The sequence below is a fragment of the Ptychodera flava genome, unplaced genomic scaffold, assembly GCF_041260155.1.
Source record: "Ptychodera flava strain L36383 unplaced genomic scaffold, AS_Pfla_20210202 Scaffold_71__1_contigs__length_606264_pilon, whole genome shotgun sequence".
NCBI lineage: Eukaryota > Metazoa > Hemichordata > Enteropneusta > Ptychoderidae > Ptychodera > Ptychodera flava.
In genome coordinates, this window is record NW_027248393.1 from 100,806 (window position 1) to 113,643 (window position 12,838).

The 12,838-nt window shown below is 35.6% G+C and overlaps 1 protein-coding gene across 1 annotated transcript; it reads right to left on the bottom strand.

The window, feature by feature from the left end:
• Positions 1 to 5,432: 5,432 nt before the first annotated feature.
• On the bottom strand, positions 5,433 to 8,733 carry LOC139128813 (histamine N-methyltransferase-like). The gene is made up of 3 exons (XM_070694522.1): positions 8,512 to 8,733; positions 7,291 to 7,626; positions 5,433 to 6,319 (listed from the first exon to the last, which is right to left on the bottom strand). The coding sequence occupies exons 1-3, from the start codon at positions 8,708 to 8,710 to the stop codon at positions 5,970 to 5,972; spliced, it is 885 nt and encodes a 294-aa protein (XP_070550623.1). The 5' UTR covers positions 8,711 to 8,733; the 3' UTR covers positions 5,433 to 5,969.
• Positions 8,734 to 12,838: the final 4,105 nt, after the last annotated feature.

Here is a 12,838-nt window from a genome sequence, read left to right on the forward strand (position 1 = left end):
TACTGATCAAACCGTTAGATAATGGAAGTGGAACAGCAGTTCTAGACACTGATAATTACATAATAAGGAAGCGTCAAAATAACTCGTCAACCAGTGATACCACACAAAGTTTATGACAGATGACTCAGAACAAATAACAGAGAAACATAAAACCTTATAACAGAAACTTACGACACAAAACATGTTGACGAGAACATATATTTCAATCTAGTAAACATAGGGCCAAAGTCCCTGAAGCTACTATAGACATGGATACAAAATTAAGTATTTCCTGACTGTATGAAATGATCTCACTAAGGTCATCCTAGGGACATGTAAACCAAATATTAAAGCTGTCTGACCAGCGGTTTTAAAAAAACAAGCGACTCAACAGTTGACAGAGCTCTGCTGTGTTCTGTAGAGAATAACCTTTTGTGACACATGTATTGATGAAGAAGGTGGATATCTTTGATAGCTCATTTCAGGATGGCCTGACCAAAAATGGAAAAAAAAATTCCGTAAAAATACAGATTTGCATATTTCATGAGACTATATTAGTCTATAATAGCAAATAAACGAGAGTTAATTACATTCTAATTAAAGTAAACAAGACTTGCTTAAATCAAGATTTACGTCATAATAAAACAGCATATCTGTCAGGTTATAAAGAATCTTCAGCTGGTTATCTTTTAATATGAGTATTTTCATCCTATTAACCAAGCACATTTTAACTTTCAAATTAACATTGTAAGTAAGTTCTGTTGAATCAGTTGAGACTGTACGTACTCAGAGAAAGCACACTGAAGAGACAAATGTTTGTAACTTAAGAAGTTCAAGGTCATAAAAAGCACTATAAGGAATCATGTTACAATTTCATTGCACTGTTTACACAGATTGCATAATTGCTATAAATAGCACATGAGGAATCTTACAGCCCAGCTTTACCATAAAAACCCTATCACTTTGACCACTCTTTTAATTGACCACTCTATTTTTTTCCTCAAAAAGTAATCTTATTTTATCCTTACCAAGTCAACCATAAATGGAAATTAGAACTTTCTCTATCTCTATTTATTTGACCACCCTATCATGACAAACTATTATGAGCAATTTCTTTTAGATAACATAAATGGTGGTTCAGAATATATCAAAGTTGGGATTCAGGAAAGTTGCCTTTACATGTTTTAATCCTCCAAGATGGTAAGCATTTCACTATGAACTGTCAAAAAAAGTTGAACTTTCTGATAATTCCACACTAAAATTATTTTGGCTTTGATGATTTCCTAATTAATTCAATTATTTAAAATAATATTATTTTTTTCTGGGTGAATTGATAGGGTTTATACAGTACAAGAATTACATACAATGTAAGTCAAATTTTGACCAAAAATGACAAAAAAATTCCTTAAAAATACACATTTGCATATTTCATCACAATTTGAACAAATCTAAGTTGGGTTACCCCTACGGACCTGTATACCAAATAACAAAGCTGTCTGACCAGCGGTTATGAAGAAGAAGATTTTTTACCAAAAACACCTTTTTTGGCATTAATTTGCCTATTTTCAACAATATCAAAAAATTAAAAAAAATAGTTTCTCAAAATCATATTTTTCATCTACACAACAAATATCAAATCAGTAAGTACTGCGGTTCTCAAGATATTTGAGTGGACGGACGCCTCACAAACGGACATACATACATACATACATACATACATACATACAGACTGACGCCGGACGGATACCCATCCCAATAGCTTCCATAGACTATAGTCTATAGTAGCTAAAAAACAATACGAACACTACCTTGAACACAGTAGAACAAATTAGAATCCTGGCATCCCTAGTGAAGGACAAACTTCAAGTGGGACAACATAGGAATACAGACAATCTATCGATTATTCCACACAATTTATCCACTGAAGACGAATTTGAGGCAATTGATTAAGAAAGTACGGCAATTTTCGAAAAAACGGTGTTAAAGGATCGAAGTGTTATACAGTCTTCCCCACTCTGGAGTAGAGACTGCACTGACGTTCAGATTACAGCTGTGTCTCGCCATGACCAATCAGTTCTGTACACAAAACAGGGAAACGTAAAATACACTTTCAAATATGCAAAACACACTAAACGCAAACAATTAAGAAATGAATAATGTGTGGAGTTGCTTTCCTTATTACATAGATAAATATTTATGGGCTAATTCCTCAATTTCAACGACAAAATAGATTTATTACATTTATGGTTGACAAGTATTACATTTATGGGTGATTTTTTTATTACATTTATGGTTACCATTTATTACATTTGTGGTTGAAGTTTTTATTACATTTATGGTTGATTTTTGTTACATTTATGGGCGATATTACATTTATGGGTGCATTTTATTACAATTTGTGGTTGATATACATTTGTGGAGATTATTACATTTGTGGAGTTACAGTCTCTGTCAGATTTGTACAAATTGTGGTGAAATTTTCATATGTGTATTTTAAGGCCAATTTTTCCCTTTTTTCGTCAAAAACTAATTTTCCCCAAAGTTCGGGTGGGATTGCTTTGAAACTTAGTACTCTTGATGCTAGGGTAGTCTTCTGCTTGATTTCTTAAAATTGTGGTGAAATTTCATATTTGTATTTTGGGGGCAAGTTTTCTCATTTTTGGTCACAAAATAAGCTTAATTTTCTCTTAATTAAATATTCTGTTTGCTTTGAAACCTGGTATGCATGTACCTACAGGCAACCTAAGTTGAGTATCTTTAAATTGGGGTGAATTTTACATATTTGTAGTTTTGGGGAAATTTTTCTCATTTTTGGTCAAAAAACATTTTCTCTGAAATCGCTCATCCGATTACTTTTAAACTTGGTGCGCATGTTTCTAGGGGTAAACATAAATTAGTATACTCACTCTGGCCTGTCACATCAAAATCAAATGTGAGCCAAGTGTCATTGACGCCATGTTTTAGAAAATCTTCCTTTTACGACTCAAATACTCTGGCATGCCATGCCTAATTTCCATTTGCACTTTGTACAAGGGCAGTTCTATATTGAGTACATTTGTACATTGATTTTGGCACGGACAAAACTGGGAGGATGTACGCATATCTGTCAATTGTCATTAATTTTATTGCATGAAACAAAAAAACATCTATGTCGGAACCTCTGCATAGAAATAGTGGGCACAGCATAGAACATTGTGATTTGTCAGAAGAAAACTATCCCCTTGGATGGCTGCATTTTCCGATCGCCATGCCTAAAATTGGATTTAAACGATTTCCGAGAATGGACAGCATTATTAGTAGCTAGTCGTATGTATTCACTTTAATCACCATAATGTCATTTAAATCAACTAGAGTGACATTTATGAACGGGGACTGCACAGGCGCTTATCTTTGCATTCCATGCACTGCAGTTTGCTATGCACAGAAGCCCGCATAACTCGGGTGCGTTCGCAGCTGTCAAGATACAGTGTACAAAACGAAGAGCGAAGATCGAAGATCTCATTCAATACTCATCACACAGACAAAGATAAACAGCCGTCCATTCTCTCACAGAATATCTGAGCAAGTCTACATAATGTTTCACACGTACGCAAGGCCTACCTCCGTAACTTCTACGTTTTTCTATTTTGTAGATTACCCCTACCCAATCTACACAATGAAGGCTTTGGACAATCCTTATTGGTATTCCCATTTCGGGGTTTCTTTAAAGTTTGTCTCTTTTCATCCAGATATCAACTTCACGATTGATTTTAAGCTCATTCAAACAAACCCGATCACAATTGGCCAATTGCATCTAAAATTATAGACAGGTCTTCGTGTACAATTTGTAAATTAATCCTACATATGGTAAACAACTTAAACGATGCTCTTACGGAGTACCTTCAGTGTTCATCCCAAGTATCGTCAACATTGATTAATTCATATTATATATCCCTAATTAGGAAAGTTCTTTAAATATGCAAATTAGTAATCTTTATCTAATACTGCTAAAACAACTTTCATGATTGTTACATGAGTGTCCCAAATATGCATAGCAAGTTTCATCAACTTTGATGATGTCAATCTAGATATATATCCCTTATTGGAAAAGTTCGTTAAATACACAAATTAGTAAATAGCTTAAGTGAAAATGCTGAGCTTATTTTTTAACATAATCTAGCTTGTAGGGTATTATTTGAAAGGTATTTTTTTTCTTTAAGACTATTTTTTGTTATATACAATATCCTTTATAGTTTAGATGAACTAAGACCAGAACTTACGCCATACCTCAAAGTTCAAATTACTGTCACAGCTAATATCAAATTCTACCAATTGTACCCAGACATACTACAAAGGGCAATGCTTTGTATGAAAACAGTTTTATTTGTAAAGGGACATGTTACAAATATGGAATATACTTTAAATAGAAAAAAATATTGGGATGCAATGGCTGTTACGGTCATGTTTTGAAGGGTATCGTAATTTATCCTCCTTTAAAACGTCTAGGGGTCTACGGTCGGCACTTTTTTCTACTGAAGCTGTTTGTTAGCATTCTCGTGCGGATGAAAAGTGAGTGGGTACTGAGGATTTTACTGAAAAATGAGGTTTAGGTAATATATTGCACGAAGGTCAAAACATTTTTTTAGTAAGATCAGCTTTATTTCTTTAGACATTAAACATACAACTAATCATAAGTGATTTGCAGATGACTTATAAACTGAAATAATTCTGTTTCTCTTGACATAATATAATATCATTCCTCAATCAATCTCTTACCACATTATCTCGTTTAAAATTCTTGTCTTGTATACTGAAAAGTTCCAACCGTAATTATCATATTCAAAGTTTCAAACTTAGATATACCTAGAAAATAACCAATGTTCCCAGCGTATTCTTAAGTGGATATTGTATGCTTCGTGAAGATTCTGAAAACCAGTTTCGCAAAATTGCTTTACTCGTGCTCATTCAAAAAGAAAATGCTCACAGTCTTCAAGAGAAATACATTGCTCACCCATTGGAGAAGGCTCCTTCTCCCATCTAAATAAAATTTGACCTGTGAGGTAGTTTGTCATACAACAGATACAAGTCAAACAGCGATTTTCTTGATTCCCATGTTTTTCACCTTACTTGACCATATCAGGTGCCAACTGACACACAGACCAATTCTGTTTTCCCACTTTTTTGAATACGATGTCCCTACGCGTCTCATCACAAGGTTCCAGTAAAAGTCTTTACGAGAGAACATTTAAACGTCTATATATTTTCCTTTGTGGTTCTGTTTCCAAATAGTTTTTCTTTGTCGATTGACCACTAAGTTATTTGAATTTCGTAGAAAAGTTCCTCCATATATATATATATATATATATATATATATATATATATATATATATATATATATATATATATATATATATATATATATATATATATATATATATATATATATATATATGTATATATGTATATATGAGAGAGCCGATCTAAATTATTTGACAGAGCAGGTGATAAAAAGTTAAAATGTTAGTAAAGTGTATAGTACGCAAAATATTCCAATAGTGTCAGTGAAAAAACATGTATTGCGTCGTTGTTTCTAATAATGTATATTCATTGACCTGCCTATCATCTTTTCGACTTTAACGTTCCGTGCGAGTAAATTTCCAGTAAAAGCTATGTACCTCTTGTATATTACTAACATTGGATTTACTTATGAACTTGTTATGTAACCTACGTACTGCACCTAAACAATATTGTTACATTAACTTTATATCATAGCGCTCATTAGAGAATAATGTTCAGAAACTATCGTTAATTCCCGTCAGATCAAAAATATTCTTTGGTGTACTGCTTAGCATCGTTCAGTCATCTCCACATCTCTCCCCCACTATGTATAAACACGTTATGATTTTCCATGCACTGAACTATGTATTTTGCAGTTTCTGTATTTCTGAAACATGAACTGTAAGGAGTAGTAGCAAAACGTAGCAAAATACGAAATCGGATTACTGATGAGATTACTTTTTAAAGATAACAATATCTTCCTCATCTTTGTGGAGAAATAATTTGCCGTCTTTCTCGTAACAGCATTCTTCCCTCATGAGTTCCATGAAGTCACTAAGTACTCTCTCAGAAACGCTTTTTCGAAAATCAAGAGTTTGCGTCAGAAAATCCAGCAACATATTTCCTTCTTGAGATTCTTCTTTGAAACATTCATCGGCTAATACGGCGATCTTTTTATAGGTGGTGTTAATTTCGATGTCAGGAAGTCTGCGTTGTATCATTCTTCGAAGCGAGGCTGATCCTACACACTGGCGTGATTCTGGATGTCTTTCTTTTATCTTGGCATACAACTTTTCAAGGGGACCTTAATTGACAAGAAACATGACTTTTGATAATTTTCACGTTCCTAATTACAAATGTAAGCTTGATTTTCTAAGCCGTCCATAGGTAGCTGTTATAATCGGATTATATTACCATGCCCTGTCCATCGCGTTTTGATTGGTCGAGCTGAACCACGTGACTGCCCACAAATACACAGTAATGGTTTGTTTTCATGCCCGTGAATATGAATAATATCGTAAACACGGTAACTTTACAGCCAAAACGAAAATTGTGATTTGTACAAAATTCATAATCAACCACAAAATAAAATGGAGCATTTGTGGACCAAGTTTAGACGGTTTTTTCAAAACAATCTCCGGCTTTACAAAATATTTACAGCGCGCGCACTACTCTCTGTCAGGTTGTGGGGCCCCGCTGTCGTTCGCACGGGAAATTTTCGTAAATTTTGACGGTTTTTCGGTGTTCGTTGATAATATAATGGAAATAACAGACTCCGCGCTGACCATTAACGTTTATTTGTGGGCGCGGGCGAGAGGAAAGCCAAATTAACGGGCTCGGCAAGCCTCGCCCATTAATTTTTGGCTTTCCTCTCGCCGGCCTTGCCCACAAATAAACGTTAATGGTCAGCGCGTCGCCCGTTATTTCTATAGTATAATGATAGTCAATGAGCAATGCCCACGGCTATCTCGTGATGTCGTTTGTAAAATTGATACTGAATCTGTACTAAAGATCACACAGTCTACAGATCGACCGATTTAATGTGATTTCAATCACGACCTAATAAAATATGCCCTGTGCCATCCGCGAGGCTTTTATCGTACAACCTATAGGCATGCGTATTTCAGCAACTATTTAGCCAGGGTAGATTTGGCTCAACATTAAACCGAAAACATTTCGTTCAGTAGTCTACAAAATGTATGGCTATTTTCCAAAGATAGTAATTGTGAATCGGCCGTAGAAAGACCACATTCAGCATTTTAAACAGTTACATACCAGCAGTGATGGTGTTAAGCAGCAGCCCTCCTTTTTGAAGGCGCTCATAAAGACCAGCGAAAACACCTTCTGGGTCTGACATGTTGTACGCAGAGTGTATAGCCAGTATGATGTCGAAGTTGTCCTCAGCTACCCTCGTCTGTGATTCTTCGAGATAACTTTCGATGGTAGTTTGATGGAACTCAAACCTGACTCTTGCCCATTGCCCTTGCTCCTGTTTCGATGCAACCAACGATTTGAATTTCGCCACTTCAGCCATGATAGGTTCTACTACGATGTAGTTAATATGGCATTGCTTACTGTACAAAATGTCAATAATTGGTACATCAGAGCTGCCTGAGTGTATGGATATAAACATAAGAGAAACTGAATAAGTAAAATTTTCACAGTATGATCATTATGACCAGTAAACAAGAAACAAACGCCACGTCCTCGTGCATTGTAGTACGCATGCATGGAAATATGTAGGTCGCTCTGTCTGTCGGGCTATATATCTGTTAGTTGGCTTGTCTGTTTATGTATGTATGTATGTATGTATGTATGTATGTATGTATGTATATATGTATGTATATATGTATGTATGTATGTATGTATGTATGTATATATGTATGTATGTATGTATGTATGTATGTATGTATGTATGTATGAATGCGTGTAAGTACGTATGTAAGTATATATATGTGTGTATGCATGCAAGCATGCATGCAGGCAGGCAAGCAGAGAGGTAGGTATGTACGTATGCGCTTTTTGCCTATTACTTTTGGTTTTCATCTGTAACCACTCTAATCTGTTGGTATATGGACATTGAATGAATCATTGCGTCGTTGTGTTGTTAATTTGTGGCTAGTAATACAGAATGAATTACCGATACACATGCAGAATACAGTTGAAACAGACGAAAATACCGTAAGTATAAAATAAACGCCACGGTAGTAGTATTCCATGGCTTATTATTTACTTACGATATCGGTTAACAAAATATTCATTCGGATGTAGGTTTATTTCTTTTTGTCCTTCTTTACACTTCTGGTTCATTTGCGTGTCTAAGTTTATGGTTGTTACATTTTTGGTTGACTGTTTTATTACGTTTGTGGTTGATGTTATTACAATTACAGTTTTATTACATTCATAGAGATTATTATATTCATGAAACTCACAAGTGTCAACATATGATGCAATACTGCGGACACACACTAAAAAAATGCAGTTCACTGTACATACCATCGCCTGCTCCGACAGCCAGTACCCTGAGCGAATCTCTTTTTAACTTGAAATTTTCAAACGTTTCGTACACGCTTGTCTGCTGGTCTTCCTTTGGACAATAGCTCATGTACTTCTTGAAGATACGGAGTCTATTGAAATATTCTTCCGTATTGTGGTACAAGTTTTTCATATCTTTCGACATTTTACACATATACATGCAGTGTTGACTGAACCAATTTTGGAGCATATCCTCATGCGCCCAGAAGGAAACAAACAGCTCCTAAAAATGTAACCAACAAAAATGCCCTGAAAGCACAGAAATAAATTGCAATGCAGAAGAAATATATATTTGGCGTAATTAAAAGAAAAGCCAACAGCTAAAGTAGAAGCGGCAATTCCGAGAAATAATTTAATTATTCTTCCAGCAGGTCTCATCATCAATTTGCTGACGATTTATGATAGACTCGGAACTGTATTACTCCTCCCACGATCGCAACTGCATCGGAACCGAGTAAACCTTTCGCAATTTCAAAACTGCAGTTTGAGTGAAAACAGATTAGTCTTGTCAACACTTTCAGTCCTTCAGGAATAAGCTGTCCAAACGTTCAATTAAGGTAGAACGCGCCTCAGTTACCGGTATTCGGGCTTTCAAATTTATCATTTCTATTCCGATCAGTCAGAAGAAAACTTTTCAAAGTCGTTTCGAAAATGGAAAATTTTATTTTTCTCCATAAAAGTTAACGCAGGGACGGCGGCCATTTTGAATTTCAAATATCGGTAAACTGTTGGTAATTTGTTACGCTAGTCATCGTACCATGCAATAACTCAGCTTTGTTCAATTAGGTAAATAAAGTCGACACTTTAGCTGTATGGTCTTCAGGAAAGCGACGAAGAAAGCACAAAACGTGACGTCATTGGACGAAGGACACTACATTAAAACCTGAACGCTGTGAACTGTGTTGACAATGGAAAACACCTCTCTTTTTCCGTCAAGAGACTGAAGTTTGCAGACTCATGTTGGGGTATGTGGCACAGCAAAATGTGAATAATATTCCAGGTTTTCAAGATGCAAACATTGACGAGTTGGCACTGGTGACATAAACAGTACGGGAAAGGAAGAAGCGATTGCGGAAGCCGTATTCCTGACAAACAATGAGCTCGGCTGCGTGCAATCGAATGGGCCTCTTCTGGTTCCCCCAATTGAGATAGAAAGTTCGGGATCATTTGAAAGCCATGATACCTCTAGTATAACAAACACTCGGCCTTAATTTTGTGTTTGCATTTTCTTGGCGAATGTTTTCTAAAGTGTTCTTGATACATTAGATACATGCAATAACTTTGATTACAGTACGATCCTCTGCATGTCGTGCTTTCCGATGCCCTACTTGCTTTGGCGTCGGGACAGCGTGAGAAAATGATTAGGAAGTTCACGTTTCTGAATCTGTAGGTATGATTGGTAAAGGTGGCAAACGGTGTATCAAAATTTTTGAACTTGATCGGACTTCAGAATGAAGTTCTCTGTTTTACTTTATTTGCATATCTCCTGAGTTTTGCTCAATAAATAAAGTAATCCCTGTAAACAAAAACACAGATCGCGACATGTTTTGCAATATGAACACGATTTGAACTAATTTGGGATAATTGGATAATGAATTAATGCCGGTTTAATCTGTAGATGTAAGCTCATCTACTTTTCTTTTTAAGTCACGCACTTGCTTTTTTTATGAGTATATTGTAATATTGCAACATTATCTATAACGCACCAAACAATTTTTAGAGATTTGAACAATATAAAGATCAAATTCTCTTAAATTAGTTCAAATCATGTTTATGCTTAACTGTGTTTTATGTCACCACGCCGAACAACAAGTATAAAGGTTATTCATGTTATAATTGCACAATCTAAATGTATTCTTCTTTGTTTGACGTCACCATACACTGGTATTTTTCGAGGAATCGTATAACTTTGAACCAATGCCATCCAGACGTTATACACGAAAACACTCGTATAAAATGATATCGGATAATAAAAGCAACGGTTTTTATAAGATGAAAAGTTTTAATGAATGTTCGGTAAAAATATCATATGAAGTCAAAAATCTCAAAATCTAAAATTTTGTCAAAACTGAATTTGTCATTAAACCAGGGACATCCCTAAGTAGCTTCCACAACTTTTAGGGTTTAATGTTACAGTATTACCATGATCTCAGTAATATTTGTACTCTCACTTCCTTATTGACCTCATCGATGAGCTTTCCGAGGCAATTATTACCAGTATTTAGCCCCGTTATTTTCAAAAAGATTATTCTATCACCTGATTGAGAACAGCAAGATGACAGACTCCTGCGTATACTTATTATTTGACAAGCGCTAGTACGTCGAAAGTGTAGCCGACATGTTTGATGAAGTTCGAAGTACTTGACACAAAACTTTAAGGTATTATGCACTCAATAGTGAAAGACTTAAACTTTCGCCCAATTTTTTTTTCTCAACGAAACTCTTAACCATGCTCTCATCAGATCATGCATGAAAATCAGGGGTCACCGTGCAAAGTTTTGTACAAGAGAAACAGTTACCTAACATGCACCGATATTTGTAATTCAAAATTGCAGTCAGCCCTATGTTAACTCTATTTGGGTAAAAGTAAATTTTGGATTTCGAAAACACTAAGACGGTGGAAGTTTCCTTACTGTGAGAACAGCGAAAGAGCCTCCACGAGTTGTAGATCAGAAAAGAATTGTAAAAAATTGAGTCCAAACATTTTTCTCCAAGGCGCATTCTACCTTAATAAATTCCTCGGAAAGGTGGAATAGCATATTTTCGTTTTGAACTTGGCTTCTATGTCTCCAAGATATCAAATGTTTCTCCTCTCAACACAAAATGTGTAGCATTGGTATACAGTGATGATTGCTTATAATCGCGCCAATTTTTGCCGCAGGTCGATGATATATTAAGTTAGTAGGCGCCTCGAAAGCGAAAGACTTAATCTTTTGCTCAAACTTTACTCAAAGAATGTTTCAACCATTCTCTTTTAAAATGAAGAATAAAAAGCGAGGGTCACCATGCAAATTTTGATGTAAGACCTTGGGGAGACTTCAATAATTACAGTAGGAGGTGGGCCGGGGGGAATTCCACGCGCTCCTATACTGTAAAATGTGACCCTCCCCTATCCTCCTGTCTAAAATGTGACCCTTCCCTTGTCTGACATTCTAAAACTTGACCCTCTCCAGGAATAACTGAAACGGTATTAGTTAATTTACATAACAATTTGTTTGATTATTATGTAAATTGGTGACATAAATTACAGTGGGCAGGACGGCTGGCTTTTTGGAGGGAAGGTCGCAATTCATCAAGCAAGCATTTTTGAAGGGACATGATATTTCATACATCTGCAGGAGGGTCATTTTATGTTGTTCAATTATAAGGCGGCAAGACGTGGCTGATATAGAGCTTCATTCAGCAATATATCACAATATACATGGAGTCCATCAGGCAAACTATCAACAATTCCCCCCCACAAAATGAGCTATATCAGATTCTGTATAATATGTCTCATAATATATTTAAATGTACTTTGCTTGAAGTGGGAAGAAAACGGTGCATTTGTGTACAAGTAATTGGATTTTTGTATTTCATCGAAAAGTTAACTCACTGTACATAATAGTCCATGACAAAACTATGAACAATTTTTTTTTCAGATTAGAAACTAGGTACACTATGTCTTTGAGCTTATGTGTGATTGATTATTGATATTAATGTTCTTGATTAGACTAGGGTGGTTACAAGTCCATGTGTGCCAAAAATTTGATTTTGGAATTTCACCGAAATGTTGATTTACTATACATGGAAGTATATGAGAGATAACTATGAACAATTTTTTAAAACATTAAGCAAAAATTAAGTGCATTTATAGACATTTGATTATTGATATACACTTTGCTATCTGTCCCATATGTTTTTGTTCCGGGCCGTGTCTTTCATCAGTTTGAACTCTTCAAGGTGCTTAATGTAGGATACCACTGCACCTTGTGAAACTTGTTGACTGTATGTATTTAAAAGAGTTTCGTCGGCGGTTTCCTATTAAGGAAATACCACATGAACAATAGAAGGTTTGATCGTAAATTAGCATCTGTTGAAGGTGACTATCCCACCAAGATAGCAACTATCCCACCAAGATAGCTTTGTAAAACGTAACCCCCCCCCCGACAGTTTTTAAAAAGTGACGCTTCCCAGTTACCCCGGCCCACCCCTTGTAATTACTACAGGCTCCCTTACTCAACTCAGCGGTCACGGAACCCATCTACATTGTGAATCGTCGAGGCTAATGTTATTCAGCGACATTGCG